This window comes from Protopterus annectens, chromosome 10.part0, assembly GCF_019279795.1.
Source record: "Protopterus annectens isolate FY-2018-M chromosome 10.part0, PAN1.0, whole genome shotgun sequence".
Lineage (NCBI taxonomy): Eukaryota > Metazoa > Chordata > Ceratodontiformes > Protopteridae > Protopterus > Protopterus annectens.
This window is the reverse complement of record NC_056744.1, coordinates 1017547656-1017574139: the sequence shown is the minus strand read 5'-3', so window position 1 is coordinate 1017574139 and position 26484 is coordinate 1017547656. Positions and strand designations below refer to the sequence as shown.

Below are 26484 nucleotides of genomic sequence, written 5' to 3'. Positions count from 1 at the left end.
CGGGACTGCTGAGACTTCTGGAACCACATCTTCTTCTTCTGTCCCTTTTGGTTCTTGGAGAAGGACCTATGGGGAGCAGAGAAGCGGACTCCAACGGCAGACAGCGTCTTCCCGTCTTTCTTGCTCTGGACCAAGGTGTCGCGTACGGTCTTGCCAAAGAGGGCAGAACCATCAAACGAGGCCGTTACCGAATGACACCTTAAAGGGTTCCGCAAAATCGCAGTGGCGGAGCCACGTCTGTCACCTTAGGACGATGCCCGCTCCGCTAGCTCTAGCAGCTCCCTCCATAGCATGGGATAGTAGCCGCATAGAGGTATTGGAAATAGATCTGAGAGTGGCCATTCGGGTAGAGTAAACTTGTTTGTCCTCTGCCGACATGGACTCTGGGGGCGACCCAGCGTACTCTTTGATAAGGTCCCGGTGGAGTCGTATTACGTGTGCTATATAGTTCAGCGACCTTACCGAGAAGGTGGCTGAAGCAAACACCCGCTTCCCCAAGCGGTCCATCACCCGAGACTCCTTGTCAGGAGGATGGACCGTGGGACTCTCCTGGGCTAGTTCCCTTTTAGGTTCAGCCGCCACCAACATGGCATCTACGGGGGACCCCTTACTCCAATGTGACCTGTCCGAGGGGGGGCTAAGAATTCTGTTCGGCCTCTTGGGAACGGGCTCCACAGTGTCCGACTCCTTCCATGCCCTGGTAGTGATCAGGTCTACCAGGGGTCGGCTGGAGGGGACACCCAAGAGGTAGACGGGCCTGCTTCAAACACCTCCAGAAACATTGACTCGTCCGAGGTAGGCTTTGGGGCAGACCACCCACCTCTAATCCTGAGCATCTCCATTATGTCTCCAAATGAGACGTCTTCGGGGGGTGATCTTTGGGCACCTTCCCCTTCCTCCAAGTCAGTGTCTTCTGTCAATGACTCAGGGGAGTCCAAGTGCCTCCTTCTGCACTTGCGTTTGTGAGGGACTTCCTCGGGGCGGCTGTCCGAGGAGGCCTCACCAACCACATCCTGTTCCAACAAAGGAACGATCTGGGACGTAAGAGCAGGCTGTCCCTGGGGCCGGGTGATGGAAGTCGGGCCCGTCTGAGAGGGAGTGCAGGGTGGAGCCGTAGCTAGGGCCAGGGGCCTGGAGTCCCTCAAAAGAACCCTCTCCACCACGTCGAAGGCCGAAGGAGAGCTGCTCTCCCTAGGATCCGAGAGCAGACCCTCCCTCAGATCAGACGTGCGGATCGGAGCCAGCGCCGAGGTGATCAGATCCGAAGGGGCAGCATGCTCCGACCTAGACGGAGCCGAAGGCATGCTAACCATCTTGGATCTGAAGCTTGGCTCTGAGAGCTCGGATCCGCAGAAAAGGGACCAGACAGACTCGAGGGTGCCATCGGCACTGAAGCACTCGACTCTATCGGCACCGACAGTTCCCGGCTCCAACGCTAGTCGGCTCCGAAGACCCCGAACCCAGGAAGCGGGTCAGAGAAGGAGCAATCGGGACAAAACATGGGGTCGAGCTCCCCCCCCGAACGGGGGGGGGGGAGGCAGGAGCACTCTCATCTGCAGCTGAGCCTGGAGGAACCTTCACATCATCCGGTCCAAGTCTGCATCAGTTAAACTTCTAGTGGATCTAGAGGAGGCCACCAAGGCGGGACGGAGTGCCGCCTCGATGACCTCGAAGGTGACTGAGCCTCCTCCTCCTCTTCCGACCCCGGAGAGAAGCAGGGTGAATGGAGATGAGCAGAGAAGGAGAAGGCTCGGAGGTCTCGGGGGGAGAAGCCCGCTTGGCTGGCGGGGCCGATGCAGAGGCTTCGGCCCGCCGCTTGTGATGCTTCTCCTTGCGCTTCTCACGTCTAGCTTCCCTATCCTCTTGGCCCAAGGTGGGAGGTTGAGTCCCGGCCAAGGGAAGGGAAGTAGCAGTAGGCGCTGCCGCAGCCGCGGCAGGAGCCACAGGGGGACCAGAAGACGGATCCGAGTCCGGGGGCAGAAGTCCCGCCAGAATCAGCTTCGACCTCCGGTCCTTGAGAGCCCTAGGGTTGAACGCTGCACAAATAGCACAGCCGGATGACAGGTGTTCAACCCCAAGGCATAAAACGCACAGAGTGTGGCCATCCGCTGGGGAGAGCTTATGGCCACACTCGGTACATTTAGAAAAAAATGTTTTGGAAACCTCTGCCATAGTAAACTAAAAACACACTCACTAAGCCCCAAAACCACACACACCCTAACGCTCTCACAAAACAGGGGGGGGGGGTAATACAAAAAGGGTACACTAACGATTAGTTTAAAAAACTATCCTAGAAAAACACACACTCAAACAAATTCACACACAACTTTAGCTACCCAAAAAAAGAGAAGATTTTCTCACAGAAAATACGCTCCAAGGCCCGAAAGCTCGAGATCAAGCTGCTGGTGTAACCGCGGCAAACTAGATCTGAGGTCAGGGAACAATGGCAGGAGATTATGGGTAGGGGGAGGAGCTTGGAGCTCGGATCTTAGCTGTTGGAAACTGCTGGCTCAGATCCAATATGGATCCGATGACCCATAGGTTAATGCACAAATGAAGTTAACTACTTCAGATTGATAATTCAAGTTTCAGTCTTCGTATCTTTCAGGAAATACATGGTAACACAAAACATTTTATTCTAGCAACTTTCTAAGATTATACAAGCAATTTTTAAAATGTGTCCCTGATTTTGGGCCTTTGTCCCCCCCAATATATTTTGGCTTTTTCCAGATTTTTTGTGCTGCACAGTTCTTTAGGGGGAAGAGAAGTTTAGTGCTGCTTATGCCAAGTCTGTTTGTGTTAGTAGCACAACAGGTAATATCCTTGCTTTTGATGCAGAAGGCTGTGGGTTCTACTCCCACAGTATGTAGATGGATTGCTGATACTGTACTGTGCTGTACTTTTAAAGGGGGTGGATGCTGCAGTCCTGAGAATGTCCTCTTTAGCAGAGATACTTAGTAACTATGATCCTATTATCAGTTTCTCATCCATTTCCTACTGCAATATTATTAGCTTATTTTTTTAAAGTAATATAGGTAAATGCATTCTTCAAGGGCAACAGACACTGTAGATGAAACAATGAGATATAAAGTTGCTTGCTAGCAGCAACCTCTTCCATTAGTTACAGATTTCTTTAATGTGGAGTTATTTAGATGACTTCTGCATTTCCTTTGAATGTGGGTTTCAATGCTGTTTCAATGAATGTGAGTTTCAAGGGCAGAGAAGTTTTAATGCTAAGTCTATTTTCATTGTGAGACTGCATTGCTTTGTTTAGCAGATGTCTATTTGTGTTTGTGCTATAAAACGTAAAATAAAAGTTTTAAATGAAATCCAAATAAACATTGTAGAAGTAAAACAGTATGCACATTACAGTGTTTATGGTAAATGGGGTGAAATAGCCAAGTAATGGGACATTGGAATAGCTGCAGGGAAGAGGGCTGTGTATGGGGGCCCCATTCACCATGATTTTTTGAGGGGGAAGGGCATCAAACTCAAAGATAGCCCTGGGCTGCACAAACTCTAGCTACACCACTGATCAGTAGGCCATGGAGAATGACTAGCTTTTGGAGGTCCTACCACATCCTAGCAACCTATAATATTCTTTTGCTAATATTACAATATTGCCTACCATTAAATGCTCTACTTTTACCACAAAACCTGCATATTGCAAGTCACCAAAACCCTAAGGTTCATCATCTTCTCCCTTCCCTGTGAACATCATTGCTACACATTTCAAAAAAAAGTTATCATTTACCACAGGGTCTGGGGCCATATTTTGGTTGTCTGTTCTTCAGTTTGCATTTGAAATGCGGTATCCCACAATTCCATGGGAGTGGGTGGGGTTACATAATTATGTATGCAAATCTTATGTTAACCAGTGTACAGATTTCTACCTATTTTTCATGGGCCTTTGTCCAGATTTTTGATGTTTCCAGGCTGAGAGGTATGCTGCATGCTAATCCCTTTGATGTGAATGGGCACATGCTGGGAGGAGTCAAGCCAAAAAATACTCTTCTACTAGCAAGGGAACTAAATATTCATGTGCACAATGTTCATGCTACAGGCTTGCTTCTTCTGATGATGAACTCAAGATTAATAAGAGGAAATGAAATTTGATTCTTTGTGGTTTTGTTCCACAAATGCAGTCTATGTTTGGTTTTGTAACTAACTGTCCTATACTTAAGTAGTATATAGGACAAAGTAAAAAAACTGGTTACAATTAGAGTACAAGAGCATTTCAATAACGTTTACATAAAATCTCAAAATAGTTTTTTTTCGTTACTTCCAATAATAATTTTCATTTTTGTGTAGTATGTGCTCCTACTTTGAATACAGAAGGTGATGTAAAAAGAAGAAACAAATAAAACTGGAGGCTAGAATGATTTCAAATGTCAAAGTCTGCATCCTAAAAAAAATAATTTAGAAACTGATTGATAATATGTATGTGATTTTTTTTTTAGATGAAGGATGTAGGATGTGAATGTTATTTATAACTAGATATCTCTTAAGTTACAATTTAGATATGAAAGGAATGCATTTTTTTCATTTGGCATCATACTTAGTGAGCCCTTGTGTAGAAAGACATTTGTTTGGTTTCATTAATGGGACTAAGTCATGTGTTGTAGTTATTCTTATTTTCCTGGGCAAGAGTGCTGATAGACCAGGGATCGGATGTAATTAAGGTTGCATTTTAATCCCACACTTCAGTTGTGGTTTTGTGTGAAAAAGATAGAAATCTCGTTTTTCTAAACCCATGCACCACTTTATTTAGTCATTATGGTGTGTTCAAACTAGTATTCTTAAATATTTTTGAATATTTGTGTTCCTAAACGTTTGTATTTCAAAATGTATCTATTTCTAATTGTCGTATGTTAATAATAACTATTAACTGTCTTTGGAGCTTTTCTCCCTGGGCCTGAAAATGGGCTTTCACCCAGTCGGACTATCCTGGTAAACAAATGTTAAATAAATAAAAATAAATGTGAGCAGCTGGTATACAACTAGGCAATAAAGGGTGAACTTTCCACAGAAAGAAAATAAGGAAATGGATGGATTGATTCAAGGAAACTAAAAAATTAGGAAGGAGCATGAGTTCCTTAAGGAACTGTTTTACAAGCCAAAGTTTTGCCATGCATGAAACCAGATAGCCCCAAATGGTGAACGCATGGAGCAAATAAGGTCAAGACTGAAGAGGTGTCCAAGGTAGCTCAATCAACCATAATACCTTCTTCACTGTAGCAGTTGATGTAAGACAGGAGCCCACCTTGATGGGTCCTTGAATGGATTATCATCTCCGTCACTCAAAATTTTGCCAGATGCTACATTTGTGTACATCTACACACCTGTATTGATACATGCCATAATGTAATATGCCATCTACAAAAGCATGTCTCTCGCTTCCCTAAAGCCCAGTTCACCACCCTATCACTAGCAAGCATCTTGCTGCAACTCAGGAAAGGAAAATGAAGATTTCACTGTGAAGATATGTGAAGGCTGCCAGCCTAGATAGATAGAATTTTGTAGATAATGCTATGTCATTGTAAATATGAATATAATCCACAGGCTTGTCGTATTAAATGTAAGAAAACTGTGTTACATGTTGAACTTCAAAAATGTAACCACAGTGCACTCTGCTGGAAGAAAGCTGACATCAAGCATTGTATGACTGTTTGATCTCAAAGCTGGAAGACATAATGTCTGTACTGATGAAATCCTTCTGTTGTTTTGAGACCAGAGTTAATTGCTAGATTTTACATATATAATGTCTTTAATTGCTGTAGTTTTCTGGCCAGGTGCAAGATCAAAGAAATGTTAAAACGTTTCTGTTAGCCTGGGAACCAGAAAAGAATTATGTAATCTAAAATGAGTCAGCAGTGATGTATTATTTTTAAAGCTTTCTCAGAAACAGAGAATCAGAGCATTTTGGATTTTGTTTGAAGAACATCCAGTACTCTGCCTTTGCTCTATATGTAAGTTTACTTAGAACTGTGATTGCTTTTAGAATTAGATATGGATTTAGTCAGATTTAGTCTAGCTGTTTTCTATATTTATGTCAGACTATTCTACAGCATTAAACATTTTCATGTGATTTCTGAACTCTTGACTAGCACTGTGCTGAATTGAGAAGATTGTGTTTTTTTTATTATTAAACATTTTTAAACCTTTCAACCATGGCTGTTTTGTGTAGAGATAATTTAAGCTCTACAGTACATTGCATGCATACAGTGATACTGTACAAAGCCACTCCAAATAAGCATTGCTATTCATCACACTTACTAATTGGATAATAATATTGCACAGTAATAATTGGACACCCTTTGGTAAGGGCCTTTTGTATATACATACATATATACATACAGTTAGAAAGTTTATGATGAAACTATTAATCTGTTATTTTTGTTTTACTTGGATTGCTTGTGTGTGCTTAATAAAGGATTTTCGACTAGAAACAGACCGTCTACCCTGCTTGGATTACTTTTGAATCCTTAGTAATTCTGTATAATATTTCAAATGATATTTTTTGACTTAGGACGAGTTTAAGATCGCTACTTCTACTACTATTATGGGATCTTATTAATATACATTGATTAACTAGATATATATGAACTGAAAATCTTCCACACAGAGAAGTTTCTTACACTATAGAGTAGAAGGTTTCCTAGTAGCCTCAAGAATGCCTAAGAATCCAGCTGTAAAATTCAACAGGTGGAAGTAATCTCCATCACAAACCAGGCAGCTCCAGGAAAGGAGTAGAAAACTGTCTCATAGCAACTGCCAGCTTATTAACTTCTCTGAGGGATGTGAATTGTTATGAGTCAGAGTGACTGCCCTGTCTACAGGCCATAGCAGAAGAGATCTGCCATCAACCCCCCACCCCGCGGAGGGACATTGAATATCATTCTCTGAGTTATTTAGGTATCATACAAGGAACTGGCTATACGACAAGATGAGGACAAGCCCCAGAAGCATCTTTGCCTCCAAAGTTATTGGAGCTAGAAGGACTAGTCTTAACTTCAAATGGTTAACGTGATAATCTCATTCTAGGGGATCCACACTCCCTGAACCGTACAGGAGCTCTGCTGAGCTTACCAAACTACAAATAAAAATGCCCACTGTCAGAATCTGCAATAAAGTTGGCTGCAGAAAGGGACACCCTCCCTTCAGTAGACTGGTGGAGATTGCCCCTTACCCTAGAACTTGTCAGTAAAGATCAGACATCAAAAGAACATCCATAAGCACAACATGGCTCAAGACCACTGATATTCCACAGAATACAAACACCATTAGCAAATGACACCAAAAACACTGTGACAGGATTTAAGGCTAGAAAATTTGAGCAAGGCAAATGCACTGTATCCTCATTCAGATGTCACAGACCATGACTCTCTCAGGCTCTCTCACAGGGCAACAACAACAGATACTGGATAGTGTCTAGCTTTATGCAGATAAAGGCAACTCTCTGGGTAGGAATCAGAGAGACTTCCTCCGATTTATGATCACCATTGGGGACTATACTCATGAAAGCACCTACTATAGGGGACACTTCCAGCTAGCAATAATTTGTACTGAAGATGATGCTTGCCCATTACAAACTGGAGATATTTCCTGTATGGGCCCAAAAAAAACAGATGTGCCAAAAGACATCTATTCTCTATAAAAACATTATGCAGTCACCCTGCAGGAACAAAGGCATGAGCCCTCACAGAGTTACTATCAGGATGCAGGCAAAGTATGCTCACACCCTTGTTCCCCCCCTACCCTGTTTATTACCTTAAGCCTCCCCCTACCCTGTTTATTACCTTAAGCCAATCCCAAAGTTAATAAATATTACCTGTGGCAGGCACCATTTTTAAAACTACAACCACCCTTTGTCACTATCATATGTTCATTTATCAGTTTACTCTGTTACCTTATTGTTTCCAGCCCCCTCATAAGAGCAACTAACAGGGTCTCTACCCGCTTCACTCCCCACCCTGCCCCCTATTCCCTCCCACCCCCAGTGGTCCTACCTTTATTACACTCACAACCCCCTCCCATCTTTCCAATAGCCAACCACAGCACTAACTCGACACTTACCTCCTCCATTTTCCCACTACTATCACACTTCCTCAACTAACATGTACAAGCATACCTTACCTATGCTTACTGCATGAACTCTCCCTGCATATCTTACATCCTACCAAAGCTCCATCATTCCCCCACTCAACCACTACCACTGTACTACTACTCACACCACCACTCATGTCTCACCCTTACTCAGCTCCCCTCCCACCAACTCAAGAACCATCCCTATGCACCCCCTGCATATTCTACCAACTATATTACTCAAACATAAAGCATCCCTACAACTTAACATAGTAACCCTCCCACCATACCTATTACCCACAGAGCACAATCATACAGTTTCCCTAACAAACATTCAAAAACTGAGAAAACTAATAACCTCATGCATATCAAAACTAGCCCTAAGTGGAGACATCCACCCCAATCCTGGCCCTACCATCTCCAACCCCAATCCTCATAATTAGACTAGAAACCATAACTTCTCCCATATCACAGCCAATAGAAAGCCAAGTGACTTCCTTCTACTAAGCCTAAATATTAGAAGTATATCCAACAAAGTCCATGAACTCCATGCCACCATAGACTTGTACTCCCCAGATATAGTCATCCTGACTGAAACCTGGCTAAAACCTCACATTACCATTGAGCAAATACTCCCTACCGGTTACGGCATACTAAGAGTAGACCGGCTAAACAAGAAATGAGGCGGTGTAGCTATAATATTTAAACAGCATCTAAACATCCAGATCTTAAAAATCATCAGCTCCACAAATAGGCAATGAAGAAATAATATATACCAACCTCAAAATAAACCAAAATAAAACCATCAACATAATTGGATGCTACTTCCCACCTGGCCATAACATCCCTCCACTAGAAAACCTCCTCAGCTGGTCTACCCACCATCTCCCCCAAGAAACTATTATTTTAGGTGATTTCAATATTGACTGTCAATCCTGTTCTGGCAACAATCCAACCCATCATATAAACCTTCATGGCTTCACCCAACTAGTCCAGTCGCCAACCAGGATAAATAAAAGCTCCAGAAAGCACACTACCCTGGATTTGATACTAGTCAGTAAGAGCCCCCAGTCATATACAACATGCTGCTTATCAGATAGCCTCAGTGATCACTCCCCAACATTCCTACTCAAAAAATACCTATACCAAGCTAAACCTGTCATCTACCGTCAAATACGTAAAAAACTAAACTTTAACCCACTCACATTCATCTCATCCCTCAAAGAATGTAACTGGCATCCCCTAAAGTACCTCAGTCTTGATGATGCAGTTGAATTTTTTAATACTACCTTCCTGAGCATCCTTAATTACCATGCCCCCATAAGACTTTCCAGAACAAAAGCACAACCCTCCCCATGGCTACAGAAAACCACTAAGTCAAAAATGAAAAACAGGAATAAAAGCCTGGGAGCACTGGTGCAAAACCAAAACCCCCTCAACTAGACAGAAATTCCTAGAACTACACAATAGAATTAAAAAGTTAATAAAACAGGACAAATTCCAATACTACCAGTCTGCCCTAGACTCCTCCCAACACAGCCCCAAACAATTCTGGTCCTCCATAAACTACATTCTCCACCCAGGTAAAGTCAGTACCCCTCCTCGTAACATCCCTCACTCCTTCAAAAATATTGCTACTTCATTCAACACACACTTCACACAAACTATACTATCACTAGCTAAACAACACAACTCCTCTCCCCTCCCCTCCAACCCACTCCAACTAGTAATCTCCCCACTGCCTTCTCTTTTTCTCCTGTACCCATCTCCAACATAAAAAAAACTCTTAACTAAACTTAAGCCCACCAAATTAGCAGCAGACAACCTCCCAAGTGAATACCTAGAAATCGCAGCTGATGCTCTGCCCTACCCAGTATCCATCTTGATTAACCGATCCCCGTCAGAAAGTTACGTTCCCACACTGTGGAAAGTATCACATATAATTCCCCTCCACAAAGGCGGCTCCTCCACAGAACTAACCAATTACCACCCCATAGCTATTCTCTCTCCACTCTCCAAAATACTAGAGAGATGCATACATTCTCAGGACTCAGACTACCTCCTTACTAACAACCTCCTTTCCAATACTCAGCATGGTTTCCGACCAAACCATAGTAACACCACTGCCTTACTCTCCTTTATGAACATTATCCTTCAGTATAAAAACAATGGCTATCTCTCCTCTGCTACTTTCCTAGACCTATCTAAAGCATTTGACATGGTCCCACACAAACAACTAATCTCTGTCCTCAATAAACTATCCTTCTCTCAATTAGTCACCAACTGGTTTCAGAGTTACCTGTCTGACTGCCAACAATCCGTTGTATGGCAGAATGACATATCTCCCCAACTACCTGTCTCCATAGGGGTTCCCCAAGGATCCATCCTTGGACCCCTACTCTTCTCTGTTTTCACCAATAATCTACCCTCTGCCACCAAACATGGCACACTCATACAATACGCAGATGACTCAACCATCATCTGCTCAGCCCAGTCCCTACCCAAACTGCAAGTCACACAAGAAGCCTTTTCCTCTGTTGAAACTTGGTTATCAGACGCCCAATTAATACTCAACCCAAACAAAACCAAACTACTCATCTTCCAACCCACCAAACATACTCAAAACAACTCTCACTTTAACATCACAGCAAAAGACAACACCACTATATACCCAACTGAACACACCAAATTGCTAGGAGTGGAAATAGACAATAAACTAAAATTTGACATTCACATATCCATGACCATAAAAAAGTCCACAAAAAACTAGGAGTGTTATACAGAAATAAGCAACTTCTCACCAAAGCAGAAAAGATTTCAATAGCAAATTCCCACCTTATCTCCACCCTACTTTATGCCTCTCCAATATATACCAACCTAAGGTAATGCGATCTAAACAAGCTAGAGACCTGCTACAACAAAATCGCCAAATTCGCCACAGGGGCATCCTAACGTAGTCATCACTGTCTCTCACTTGCTGAACTGGGCTGGCTTGAACTCCCTCACCTCCTTCAATGGTATCACTCGCCCACAAACTAGTAAACCATCCACTAAATGTCCCATCCCTCCAGAATCTACTCCAACCCTATCGCACCACCAGACCACTAATATCCAGCAACAAAAATCAATTGCAGATCATTAAAGCCAATAACTCTGCTGGTGAAGCACTATTCTCTTGCGCCATAGCCAAATTATGGAACTACCTCCCACCCACAATTACCTCCGTACCATCATGTACCCACTTCAAAACTTTACTAAAAGTGCACCTAAAAACATGCTGGCTATGCCCTTGCAACTCCCACTCTAATATCACCCACCCCATCCAACCACTACCTTTCTTTCCACCCCACTAACTACCTTGATTATAGCAAGCTCAGATGCTCATAAGCCTAGTACTTATTATACAGCAGGAACTTCTTATTGTAACATTTGTTAATGTCTGTTATGTACTTCGCAGATAAAGATTCTAGTTGTCTACTGATGTACTATGTTCTTTATCTGTAAATATGTTTGTAATTAATTGATATGTTAAATTGTTAATCGCTATGTAATCCAGTGTAACTACTGTCTGTTTATTTTAACTGTGGAGCTTTTCTCCCTGGGCCTCCGCTGAAAATGGACCTACGTCCAGTCGGACACTCTCGGTCAACAAATGTAAATAAATAAATAAATAATGTACTAGCTGAGGTCTCCTGAGATCCAGAATGGAATGGAATGCATCAACCCTGATAAGAACCAGGTAGAAGTGAGAGTACTGCTCCCAACCCTCTTTGAGGACACCTTCTACAGCTCCTCTGAGCAATATAGGTTGGATCTGTTCAGAAAATTCCTCTGAGATGGACTGATCTGCCAGTAAAGTTTTTTTTTTTCTGAAGGAGAACCAATGATCTCCAGGACATGGCTAAATGTGAACAGATCTCGAACCCACTGATATTAAATAATTCTTCAAGCCAGGGTGAATCAGAAAACCATCTCTGCTTGGGCAATACCACATGGGAGTCAGGACTGCAATGGACAAATCTGTAGAGTTCTCTTGCATGAAATGAACAGCAGTAGAGTAGACACATTTCTGTAATGTTTAATAACCTTCCTCTGGAGGCAAGGAGGCCTCTACCCTCTCTTAGAGTTGCCCAGGCTTATAAGAGAAAGATGTGGAAGTAGAAGGTAAGGAATCCAAGGCTTTGAACAGAGGTGAGGACCTTCTTCCTTCTCAGGAAGTCATTGACTATGTCCTGAGTGGACTGGGTGAGGAACACCCCCCTAAGAATGAGAATCCAGAATGTTGCTGCTGAATTACTCCTTAAAACAGGACAATCTCACCCATGCAAACCTGCACAGGAGCATGCCCAAGACTGTGGCCTTAGATAGAGAGTCAGCACAGTCAACATTATGATGGGAAGCATACCTGCATTCTGAAGGCACCACAAAGTTTCAATGAGGTCCTCCTTGAGTCTAGATCATGTCATTACCAGCTTATCCAAAGCCTTCTTAGATAGGTGGGCCTGGAATGGAGACATAGAAGATGAAAAGCTGAGGATGCTAAGTCCCAGTGTGGCAGAGGAGTAAATTCTGAAGCCTTACCTATCAGACAGCAAGGTAGCAATATATTGTTGTCTCTCAGACTTGTTATAAACTAAATAAGTTACACAGGAACAAGTGCTAAGATGTTTGGGCAACTGTTTTACCCGCTATGGTGAGGGCCCATGGACAGCATTTCCCTTCCTGGAGGCCTAAAATGCAAATTAAGGAAGCCTTCAGGCTACTTGAATAACAACCTTATTGACTAACTTCAAAAGTGGGGGTAATGATGGGCTTGCTAGACATCTTTCCAAGAAACTCTACCAGACATTTTTAGGGACAAGAGTTTAAGACCAGTATAAACTATTCCTTATGAGCCTGAGGGTCTCTCCAAAGGAAGGGCAATTTGGATTAGAGAAAGGAGGTAAAGCTTACTTGCCCATGTCAAGAATAAAGATAGAATTTTCTAGCACTTCATAGCAGACAAGAGTCTGGAGAAGTCCCTCATCCTGCTCTACATCACGGAGTAAGCTTATACAAGTGTATAAAGACAAGCATGAAACTGACATGTTCCAGTTTTCAGGGTAATGGGAACAGGTGCAGGACTGCAAGACAGCCATGGATACTATGCAGTGAAGACATACCTGTGCTGGGCTCAGTGCAGGCTTCAGAACATACTCTCCAAGAGTGTGATACTGAAGCTGTGATTTAAGTTTCCACCAGATGTCAAACATTTGCTTGATGTCCAGTCCCTTAGGTGCGAACCATTTAGCAGTATGGCTTAATCTGGGACCTGTTGACTCGTATTGTCCTGTAAGGGGCTGCCCTGGAATGGTATCCCCTTATCCAAATACTGATAATATCTGGCTGAGTGACTCAAGACTGCTGCCCAAGATCAAGCTGGTTAACCCTGAACTCCAGTCAACCAGGTATGAAAGATGCAAGAAGTACAGAGTGCACCACTGAGAATGGCAGCTGGGGGTCAACCTCCCCAGTCCCCTCTTCTTCTGCTGAGGCAGAGGATGGGTGTCAGATCAAGTCCTCAGTAGCAGAATATCACTTCAGTATCTGCAGGGACTGTTGCATATCAGATTTACCTCTAGAGGGGCCAGAACCTCACCTGCTGTTCAAGTGCACTTGTGCTCCAGCCTACACTAGTGGCTGCACGAAAGATCCTTCCTACCTATCCCTGTACAAAGAACTTTCAATGGCAAACATATTTTTGGATATGATGTAGATAAAAAACCTCTCCATTCTACCCCTTCAAGCCACAGAACTAACTCATTGATACATGCTGTACTTATGATAGCTACAATGACATTAATTAAACTGGATGTGAACAAAGGATTTTACAGATGAAATCACAGGTTATGGTTAGTGAAGACAAACTCAACCAAACGTCACCCAAGAGGGTACATGATGTCAGCTCTACCAGTTTAATGACTGAGGTGAATGACGGTATTCCTCCAGCCAAAGAATCATTTCCACTTGACAGCATACGTCTGCATAATGTACGATTTCCTGTCAACCTGTAGGATCTCTGAAGCACCAGCTTGAAGCTCCAGTGGGATCAATGGTCTTAATGGCAAAACCAGGACATAAAATGCAGTTGATGTCTTTCCAGCCAATCAGCATATTCCTCACTTGGATATGGATAGCTTCCTGATAGGTGTGGGACTGGACACCTGAAACCATATTTTTCTTAGCCAATTAAGAATATCAAAGTAACAACAAAGGAGTCTTTGTTTCTTTCCTTAAAATTGCTAAGCAGTATGAAATCCAGTGAAATGGAAGAAAAACATAAAGGAATCCCTCCTCTGCACCGAGAAGAACGTACCCCCCCCCCTTAAGTATTACTGAGTGGAGTACAACCTGGGAAGGCCTGTATTTTTCTCTTATGGCAAAGAGGTTAGCTTCAAGGTGTCCCACACACGAAAGACCTCCTGAATGCAAGAATTCATGACTCTCAGCTCTAGCTGAGAGAATAAGAAACAACTCAAAAGCAAAACGGTCCCAACTATGTTCACTTCAACTGGGTTGTGATCCTGTCCCAGGTAATTAAAGTGATTAATGTTCCACTGTCAGATCCTTACTGCTTTCTTACATAGGGCATACAAGTGTTTTTCCATTTAAGTTCTGTACCATAGCATGGGTATGTAAAAGAAAGTATGCAAAGTTAGCTGCACTCCCTCCACTGTATGCAGATTTATATTAATCCACTGCTCTTCGGTACTACACTTTTCTCGCACCAGCAAGGGACTCTATATGCCCCCAACCCCTGTGTGTCAGCAAAGTATCCATCATAGAAGCTTATAAAAAGTTTGGAAGTAAATAAAGACCCTCTCCCCCATGTAGACTGTTGGGAGTGGTCCATGACTCCAGGTTATAGTGACAAGCACCTGACACCAACAAGAGGTCTGGCAAGCCATGGTCCAACAAAGCATCCTATACAAAAGCAAGCCAGTAGAATGAGGATGCAACTACCCCTAAGAAACTCAGAAGGGAGTAAGCCTGCATCTACTTTTGCCCTTTCAACCAGGATGTCAAATCTCAACTGTTAAGGACCCTATGCTCTATAGCAGGAAGGCATGGCAGGGGACATGGCAGATATTACAAGGACAACAGAATTCATGAGACAGCCTCTGCCAGGGAGATCTTCAAATAAGCCAACCATATCCAAGGAGATCTTCATCCATGGGAAGAGAATACTCCTCTCCTGCAAGACCACAGTTACCATAAACAATTTTTTTGTGAAAATACTGAAAACATATGAGAGGCCAAAGGGCAGTAACTGCTTCTAGAAACAGCAGTGTCAAAGAAAAGTGGAGAAATCTCCTGTGTGGCTCTCAAATCCTGATATGTCACCAGGCATCCAGTATGTGTAGCAACACCAGCTCTACTTCTTGCAGCGGCAGAGACAAGACTTACTGGGGAGTAATCACCTGGACCGTGTTATACTGAATATCCTTTCTGAAGTTACAGAGACTCAGGATGGGAAGGTACTGTCACATCACTTTTGGAATGAGAAAGAGATGAGAATAAAAACCTGTTACCTTATCATCTGTCTGAGGAGCAAAGAATGAGACTGTCATCCAGTGGAACTCCTGAAGGAGGGGACTCAAGAGTTCCAACATCTTGCCTTCTGTGACCATGTCTTGAACCATCATCTCTGGTGATGCAATTTCCAGGCTGGGACAGACATAGAGATCCAACTTCTTAGGAGTACCTACTTTGAAGCTCTATGAGAAACCGTACTTTTTAACAGATTTAGGAGCAGCCAGTGGAGAAGGCAACACTGAAAGATGCTTTGGCTGTCTCCTTTATGAGGATATCTTCTCTACTGCAGACTAAACTAGTATGGATCAAAAACAGGAAGTTGGGATAGGTAAACATATTATCTTTCATAGACAAGGTCACAGTTTTCTTTCAATACACCTCAAAAAATGCCCTGATGGAGTCAGAATGGTATGCCCAGAATGGTCCGAAGAGGCTTATACTGAATACAGGACAGCCTCAGCTATGCAGCTTGTGCAGATAAGTATCAGTGGTTGCTGCCTTGGCCACTTCATCAGCATAGTCAAAGTACAATGGACTATATGATAATCCATTCAGGATGTCATACTAAGGATATTGCTTAAGGATTCAGTCACATTAGACTCAGGGATATCTGCAGGCTTTTTTTAGTGTTTGAACAACCAGGGAGGGCTGAAATTGGGACAGGTCGGACAAATAATTTAGTGTCATGAGTAGGCCTAAAGTAGCAGGGAGAAATATTCATTTGCCAAACCTGTCAACAGCCCTAGTCTTATGGAAATGGGGAAGGTACCGTAGTTTCTGGGTCCTGTGTCCCTGGACTGAACATATAATAGGGGTATTTGTCCTGAGATGCTTGCAGAGCACGACATTCACTCAACCAGGGTACTTCTACAGAAAGCATGCTTTTTTAGGAGCAGAAGGGTCACTGTCTGGATGCTTCCAGGCTATAAAAACAGTGCATTTCAGAATGCTCAAGGCGTTTCAATCGTTCTTCTCAAGACTGTGGGTTAGCTTTTTTCTTGGAAAATAGAAGAGATACTGCTCGACAGTCAATAGAGGACTTCATAACCTGGAGGTTCCCCTAAAAGATGGGTCATTCATCAAAGTGCTAGTAGCAAAAAGAGAATCATTATTCATCTTTGTCTCAGAGTCAGAGAGTTCAAGATCCCTACTGACTTTTAAGTCCGTAGAATTTAAAGCAAAAAGAGATCATCTTTCTTTGAGCACAAGTAAGCTTCTGCTAATCTTGTGTGACAGATACAAGTTGAGAAAAAGGCAGGAGATAAAGCCTTAGCATGAAAATAACCAGCAGCCTAAGCATCAATACCTCCTTCACCAGCTGAGTCATATTCCACTAAGCAAAGAGAAAACCCAAGTCCATTGAGGTGGATGCAGTCAAACACCTTGTGGCTATACGAAGCTCTATGGGAGTTACAATCTCTTGATGGTGAGTTTGACTTAAGGGAATGTAAAAGACTCTGGACCGCCATAGCTTCAGTTCAAATATAGTGTCTGTAAACTCAAAGACAACTCTTTGAGACAATTGCAGATTGTAGACTTGAGTGCAGAAGGGGTGCCTCTAGAACCCATAGACTCATTCCCAAGAGAGTTTGAGACGGAGCCTCTATTGGCATTCTTTCAGTCATCAGCCAGTGATTGATATAAGCACATTTTTTTAACTAGCCATGGGACAGCTTGCAGCCTGAGAGTGTATGGAGGCTCTCATTATGGAAGACTTTGAAGATGGAAAGAGCTTTGACAACTGCCTGGTTTCCTGTTATCACCGACTCTGACTTGTGTCCAGAATCATGTGCAGGACTGTCCTACCGAGTTATCAGCGCAGCAGCAAATCTGTTGGTGTGAAGTAAGTCAAGTAACCTTTGTTATTTGCCTATGTCAACTGATTGTGCTGATGTTCTGGTGCTTGGGACATGGGTGTATACTGTTATCCTTTCCCAGGCAATACAGGCACTTAGTGGCAAGGCTGTGGCTAGTGATTTGGTGATATCAAATACTCTCAGATGGCCTAGGAAGCTTTTTTCAACATTGGATATGGGGCCATTACTTCAAACCTCATTAGGATTAAAATAAAATGGCAAGAGATGTCAGCAGCATCAACAACTGATTGTCAACAAAGTAAAATAAAAAGAAAAAGAAAATATATATATATATATTTTTTGGGGGGGGCAGGGCCCTATAACTTCATGAGGTGAGTCTACTTCCAGCAATCCATAACTTCAAGGTCACTCCAGTGGGGAAGAGTAAAATTCCTGACCTCAGCAACTTTGATTGACAAAGCACTATCTTTAAGAGAGCATTTTTGCAAATGCTGGAGTTATAAAAGTAGGTGTTAAAGAATGCATCTTCAGGTAATAGTTACACAACAAAGGCATGCATTCCCTGGGCATGATTGCCAAATAAGCCAGATAAAGGTACTCTGGAAGGAGCCCTTAGCCATTATTCAATGCATAAGGCTCAACAAAGCAAGGCAGATAATTAAACAAAAAATAATGTGTATTGTAGATAAGAAAAAAATCAGTTCCGGATGATCAGCACTTATGTCCCTGATGCACACTACATGGTGGCGGTGAGGGGGTGTTAAGCAGCTGGCAGCAGGCACTGAGTTAAATAACTTCATGCAGGGTATGCTTTCAATGCGCTGCTACACATGACTGTTGCTTCCATATAGGATGAGTTTCCTAAAAGCTTGGATAGCTCTGGGTCTTAGCATTTTTTTACATAATTAAATTGCAAAGGATAACCAGGGAAGTAACCTTGTTGCTTCTTGGATTTTTACAGCACCTACCACAAAAAAAAAAACAAAAAACTACAGAACGTGAAAATATTAACAGTGAAAAATACAGAAAACATACCCTCGCGCCTGATCCCTGAGCACTGATGCCTAAGGCAGAGGTACTGGCACTATTTGTTGAAAATGGCAGTGGGAATGCACTCTTTGAAGAAACTGGGTAGTTTAGCCCTGGCTGAGGGAACAATGATCTTGTATCAGGCTGTTAAAAAAACAAAAGAAAGAAAAACTTTGAAAATTCATCATGGCAAGTTGAAACATTATTATGTTGCCAAATTACATAATCATAGTAAATATAAGTACAAATCATAGGTATTTAGTCCCTAAAATTTGTTTTAAATAAATCCTCTTTGTTAAAGCTTCAATGTCAATATAAACATAGCAATGTATATGCAACTAACATTGCATCACTGTGAGATAGTTACAAAAACATATCACATAGACTGAGCAATAACATTTATCCTGGTAGAGCACTGATTATTTGTAAATTTCAGTCTTAAAAAGTGTTTTAAGTAGATACTTCACCGATTCTTATACAAAACAGACAAAACAAACAATAAATCTATAGCCTCAAAATTATCCTTAATTTGGATAACAATTTGAACAAACTCAAACAACCATATACAAAATTTTAATATAAAGGCCAACACAGAAATCCAGACCTACAGAAATAATATTTGTATCATTTATTAGAAGGCAAATATCTTGATCAATAGTTACAATGTTCTGTAACAGACAGGAAGATATATGCAGAAATATGTGAGAATGCTTTCCCTGGTGACTGTAAATATGGCAACCGTTATTACTACAATCACTGCTGATCTGGTATCTATTTGTCCATTAGCACTGATTCACTCACTGCCCATGCGATCTTTTCTCTATTACCTGCAGTTTTGTGAACATGGAGGCAGCATATTTAAGTAAGAAGGGGTGTTGGGGAGATGTCCATCACACTGGTAATGCAAAGAGCTTGGTACCATGCAAAAAAAACTTTAAAATAGTTGCAGCTGTTTGACCTTTTCTACTGTCATTCAGCAAAATTACTTTTCAATCGAAAGAGCTTTCTACCAGTTAGTTTCAACCATTGTAATTTTACCAAATGCCATACAAGCCAGCTGTTCAGAAGTCTTTATATGTATGCCTTGGCAACCTTTATGCTACATATTTAGCCTATGACATCTGTTTAGCAGTATGGCTCTCCCTGTTACCTAAGGCATACATTTCACATCTTTGCAACTCCTTCTACAGTTCATACATTTGTTTCTATTTCTTGGTAACAGTTTTATTTTATTTGATCATTTAACCTGCTTGTCATAACCCAATAGTAATGATGCTTTAACTATATCTCTTGCCAGATGACTCCTTTTATTAACTGACATGATAACAATTTAAAATCAAACAATTTTGCACATAACTCAAACAAACAAAATTGTCCCACTTCCCTAGAGGTCTTTCACTGCATCACCAACTTACAAAGTCTACTGTTGGTAACATTCATTTAATGTTAGTGGGGCAAACACTTTAATCCAAAAATTCTAAACATTCTGGATTTAGTAGCATACTGTTTCACACAACAGATTCATTTCCAAGTAATACCATTTATTTATATTAAAAAAGGAATCCCACTCTTGTACCATTTTCTAAGCTATGCCTGTGTTACAACTCCCTCAAGGTCTTATATGCTCTAATAATCAAACCTTTCAGTAAAGGGTAGTCTCCCCTTCCTTCTATGACCAACACCACCAATGCTGGAAGTAGCAAATCAGTAATCCTCATTGTCCAAGTTGTAGCCACTACCCCTTCATATTTAATCTTTAACACATTAATCAACTCATACTTCTACTGAACTTGCAAATCAGGCACCCCAGTTTGCCTTAAACCACCACTGTACCTCCCAAAAATCATGATCTTTTAGCTTCCCACATCGTTACTCCTATTTCCTTTTAAAGTGCCATTTTATTGCAACCAGCAAACCCCAACAAATTCAACCATGGACTAACTTCTGGGGTAGCTAAAATTTTTAATGTCCTCAACACTTGTTTCATCATGCTGCACACTGAGTAACAGCTTAATTTCAGCTCCACTGTGAAAGCAGAAGCTCAGAAAAGAGAGCCAGTGACCTTGTCTTGTTGGGTAAATTTCAGTAACTGGCTAGTACGTGCACTGCCTGGATGCCAGCAAAAATAAATTCAAAGAACCTGAAAGAAAATCAATCACAAAAGGTGAGGAGAAAACACTGACTGGGAAGAATCCTGCAGCTGTTCAGTAAAAAGCAGTGCAACCTCCAGTTCTGATGCAAGACATGACTTCCAGTAATTCAGAGGAAAAACTAAGTTAAAATAAATGAAACACTGAAGGAGTATATCAACTCAAATAAAAAGCTGGAAACAATGGAAGAACCTTTAAACAGATAATCAAATGAGGTGATCGGGAATCTATCAAGGTCCAACCCAACACTCTCATACTAGGAGACTTCAACTACCCCTCCATCAACTGGGAAAACTACTCAAGTGCCAATACACTGGCCCAACGCTTCCTGGAATTCATCAGTTCCAATGCCCTGGACTAGCTCATTCTGACTCCCACTACAGGAAGCAAAATCCTTGACCTGGTTATTGCTAACATGGGTGACCGTTGCTCTACACCAATAGTCAATCCCTCTCTGGTCAGATCCAACCATAAACTAATCAACATGGAAATCCATATCTCACCCACACCACCCACAAAGGTAACCATCTTGAAAAACTTCTCCAAAGCTGATTTTGGACTCCTAAAAAAAGAGGTGGTTGACTTCTCGGCACCCATGCCAATGGAAAATAGCCGCATGACTGCTGAATCATACACCAGTGCACTGTATGAACATGTACATAAATGCATGGAACTAGCCATACCCAACAGAACCAAGACATGCTCCTCCAAAAAAATGAAGTCAATCTGGTGGTCCCCCTGCCATTAATAAACTCTACAACAGAAGGAAGAAACTGTTGCAGAAAAAGCTGAAGTCCCAAGATGGAAAAAACTCCCTTATTAGCCTCAACAAAAAGTTGAGACCTTTCATCAAATCCTCTAAAGCCAGCTATGAAGGCAGAATTGCGGCAGACTCTAAAAACAATCACAAAGCTTCTATACTTATATCAAGAACCTCCATGGCAATACCCAGATTTGCTCTGAGTTACTGCACAATCGTACCTCCTATAACTGAGCCAACAGATATTGCCAACATATTGGCCGACAGATGCAGTGCCAACTTTACCCCTCTCTCCCCCCTAAAGGACAAGAATGCCAGGCAACCAGCAGTACTGCAGCACAGGTTAAAGCTGCATTTGTCCAAGGCCAAGAATACAGCTTCCATGGGACCAGATAATATCCCTGGCGGTGTTCTTCATGAACTACATAGCGAACTGGCACCACATCTGTGTGCCCTGTTCAGTCACAGCTTCAACTCAGGCTTTGTCCCTACCAAATGGTGCACTGCTACAGTCATACCCCTTCCTTAAAGGGGAGTGACTACAGACCCTGAGAATTATTGCCCCATTAGCCTGATGAGTTTGATATGTAAGGCTATGGAGTGCATCACCATGAACCTGATTAACAAAGATATAGGAAATCTCCAAACTCTGGACCCAATGCAGTTTGGCTTTGTGGAAGGGAGATCATGCCTGCTCAACCTGGTTGACTTCTTTGAGTCAGTCACCGGGGCTGTGGATGAAGGTAAGGCAGTGCATACAGCCTACTTCGATTTGGCCAAGGCCTTTGATACCATTCCTCACTCGGGAATTATTGATAAACTCAGCAAACTAGGCATCAACCCCTATATCACTAGGTGGGTTGCAAACTGCTCACAGACAGAACACACAGTGTGAAAGTAGCGAACTCCAAGTCAGACTGCCGACCAGTCACGAGTGGAGTCACACAGGGATTGGTCCTGGGTCCTCTCCTGTTCAGCATCTACTTCTCAGAAGTCCAGGCTAACAAAAGGGACTCTGGATGACGAAGTTCACAGACAACTGCAAGCTGGGATCCATTATTAACTCCCCAAGTGATGCAGACATCCTACAGAAAGACCTCACTGAGACCAATGACTGGTGTTGAAACCATGGCCTTAAGCTGAATGCCAAAAAATGCGTCATCACCTTTGGTAAAAACTCAATTCTCGCTAATTACCACACAGATGGGAGCCCACTGAATACTGAAGGCGTTATAAGAAATCTAGGGACGCAGGTTGACAGCAACCTCTCCTTCGACCACCATATGTCCTTCTATGTGGCACATCTCATTACCAAGGTTTTGCATCTAGGAAGAAAGAGGTCATCGTCTTTCTCTCTCTCTCTACTCTTCCCCCATTAGACTAATCATAGAGTATAATGCCCCATTTGGCATGTACCTCATTAGACACCTGCAACAGCTGGACAGGCCACAAAAGTACCTCATGAAGAGGATCCTAGGCATTAAACACATGTCCTACATGGACAGACTCAAAAGACTCCAGCAATTCTCTGTCTCATATTGCCTACTTAGAGGCGATCTCTGCTCGACTTACAAAGCCATGTCTGACCCAGCTCTGTTAGAAATGCTACATCTAAAGAAATCCCAATCCCTCCGCACCACACGCTCCAGAGACCTCAACCTCATTACCACAATCAACAGAACATGCTGGAGGGGCAGGTTCCTCACCCAGAGACTGCCCATGCTCTGGAATAGACTTCCCATACATGTCATGCAGAGCACTTTGTTGTCCCTCTTCAGAGAAATCTTGATGAGTGGATGGGTAATAGAAAGTTCACCCCGGGGATCACTCCAGTGGCTCTACATGATAGAGGCACTGGGAACTAATGTCGGGTGGTACAATGCCAGGGCACTTCTATGGGCTAGGCTTGTAAAGGCTCCCGGGCCATTAGCCTAGTACACACCTATGAACCTATGATAAAAACTGCAAAAATCTGAGGGTGAAATGAAGAAAAGTCTGGCTGAGTTTCAAGTCTTTTTAAGATACAAAATTAGTGAAGATAAAACAAAGGCAATAGCTGTAAACTATTTACTCACATACAAATAGGTTTAACAATACCCATGTTTATGGTGACAAGATAAAATTAAGTACTTAGGAGTATGGCTTAAAAAGGATTCTATTACAGCAGCTAACTATATGTGGGAAGAGACCAAACAAATGATAATAAAAAAACTGATAAATTAGAAGCTCCGTTATATGGATATGTTTAGATAGATACAAGAAGTGAAAATGTTTTAGTCCCTTTAGTTATATACAGAGATCAGGCATATTTTTTTTATAAAAACTAATGCAAAGGCAACAGGATAGACCCAAACAGACCTCTTTTGTAAACTGACACAAAGGCAGCAGGATAAATCCAAACACAGCTTTATTCCAAAAAGAAACAATATATATATATATATATATATATATATATATATATATATATATATATATATATATATATATATATTTTTTTTTTTTTTTTTTTTTTTTTTATCAAGCAGAGGAGAAGAGTGGTGGAGAGCAATTAATAAGAGTTGAAGGATTTTGTCTGGGAGGGAAAGATGGCAAGAGCCAAGTGGGATAAGCTGATCCTTCTAATATAACAAGGTGGTTTGGGTTTACTGATTTGAATGGGTGTTTCAGTGCTACACAGTTAAGATTCCTATACATAACATAAGAAAAAAGCAGTAATTCTAAGTGGAAAGGGATGATGATGAAACAGGGGGGAAGCTCAAGAAACAAGGAGAGACTGTGATTTTGGATGCAGATCCTTAAGGAGAATAACAATAAGCCAACAAGGGGATGGTGAAAGGAGATTCTGCTGATAGGGATGATTGCAATTAAGGGTATGGAGTATAGGCAAGAGGGGGCTGGAATTTACTGGAGAAAACTGGCAAGGAAATCAAGATATTTGGAACAAATAATTAGAAAGAAAGATAACAGAATTGGAAAAAGCCAAGAATTCATTTAGACTGCAGACTAGAGATTGCCTTCCCTAACGAGGATTGATATCTGAGTATAGGCACAGAGAAAGAAATAGGATCCTAAATGAAAGACCAGCACTGGTAGAATTTTAGTAGACTAGAACAAGATGCTGCTGTTAAAAAAGGTATAATTAGTAAGGCATATAAAGCATTGCATGATAACTATAATAATCAATCAGATGAGGTTAAAAAGGATTGGGAAGAGAGAGTGCATAAGCAATTTACAAAGAAACAATGGGGGTTACATGTATGATCCTCAAATATTCAACAATGTCTAGAAGATTTATGATCTTTGCTTGGAAGTGCTTGCATAAGTAGTTTTATACTCCAAGTAGACTCCAAACAATTTTTCCTCAGGTGGTCTGCAAATGTTGGAGGTATGATGGGGAAGAAAGAGGTAATAAACTTTATCCCTAAAAGTGAACAAGTACATTTTCTTTCCTTATACCTCCTTAGTCTCCTTTCTTCACTTACCTCCTTACTGCTATCTGTCTCTTCCCTGACTTACTCCCTAAATATACCATAAGCATGTTTTTCCCTCACTTCGTATTGCAGTTTTTCTTTCTATTACACTAACTTAGCTCAAATTTCTCTACAAACCCTCTAAAATTTCTCTAAATGTTAAATGATTGTCATATACCTTGTATGGATTCTTAACCAATCTTTTATATTATGTCTAATTTGTTATAATTATGTAAAACTGCAGATGTTTTTGTTTTATTTTTGAAGACTGTAAAATTGTTTTTAAAATATTTTGTAATAATGTGAAGCTTTTCTCCCTGTGCATCCACTGAAACTATGTTTCTACCCAGTCAAACTTTCCCTGTAATCAAATGGCAATAAATAAATAAACTGCAAACATATTTTTTTGTGTGTAATGAGTTGGCAGGCTTTAGAAATTCCCTGCAGACTACTCTATCAGAAATACTAGGTGAGCAAATTGGTGTAACTAAGGAAATGATTTTTTTCAGCTATGATACAAAATCGGAATTGCTGAGTTTAATTACAGTGGCTGCCAAAAATGCAATTATTATAAAATGGAAATCAAAGTAACCAACTGTACTAGAAGTAGTGAATATAACAGGGATAAACAACTGGAATTGGGATCTTTAGAAAAGGATAGGAGCAAATTACATAGAAAAAATAGGAATTTTGGGAACAATACATGCAGAATAATGTTTTGGAGGAGGAATGAGGTTTAAAAGAAGGCAGGAATTGATGAGCTATGTAATGTTTGCCATTGAATGGATACATCATAAGTGATGTATAATGTTTGCAGCTAAAAATATGTCACTATGGTTTGTTTTCATTTATATAAATGTATGACTGCCTATGTCATAAGTGATAATTTAATAAAGATGTTTCTTGTCAAAAAAAAGAGCTATAGCCAACTGGTTAATCTCTTCCATTTAGCATCAAAGGGTTCAGAGTTAAATATAAAACCTTAAATTGTACCACCTCATTATACAAATAAGAAATTGAAACACTGAAGTCCACCTACTTCTCAAGAATATAAACTTCTCAAAAACTTGAGCTTTACCACTGTCCCAAGTAAAATCAGTAATTGTCCTTTAACCACCTTCAAAACACTACTAGAAGCATCCTCTAGGAAGGACCAAAATATAAATGACAGAAATAGACAGAAGCACACATATACACACAAATAATGCAAGGTTTGCACCCTCTGATATCATTCTAGTCCTAACATTTTCCATCTCTGAAAATTATCTTTTAATCTTTTTGGTTCATAACGTGTTGGTCACCAAATATTTGATTATATTTTCTTAACAAATTCGTTAAGTACCTTACATATGCTGCCTCCTATAAATATAAAAATACACTTCTTCACACTTGATACAGATTATAATTCACTGTAATTGCAACTATTTTAGTTTTCTTTTATAACCCAAAAAGCACTTAAATTATCTTAACAGGCAAAAAGGCTGGTCATATCCTCCATCCAGCTGTGATAAGCATATTAAAACATAATCTGCAAACAAATAACATTTTCTTTCTTTACATTCCCATGACATATTCATGCAAATCTGTTTGCCTTACGT

At 41.4% G+C, this 26484-nt stretch overlaps 1 protein-coding gene across 1 annotated transcript in view; it reads right to left on the bottom strand.

The window, feature by feature from the left end:
* Positions 1 to 26484, bottom strand: part of SASS6 (SAS-6 centriolar assembly protein) — a 1319564-nt gene that overhangs the window by 136799 nt on the left and 1156281 nt on the right. The window contains exon 14 of the mRNA XM_044085777.1: positions 18513 to 18650. Coding sequence (XP_043941712.1) covers positions 18513 to 18650 — 138 coding nt within the window. The remainder of the gene's footprint in view (positions 1 to 18512; positions 18651 to 26484) is intronic.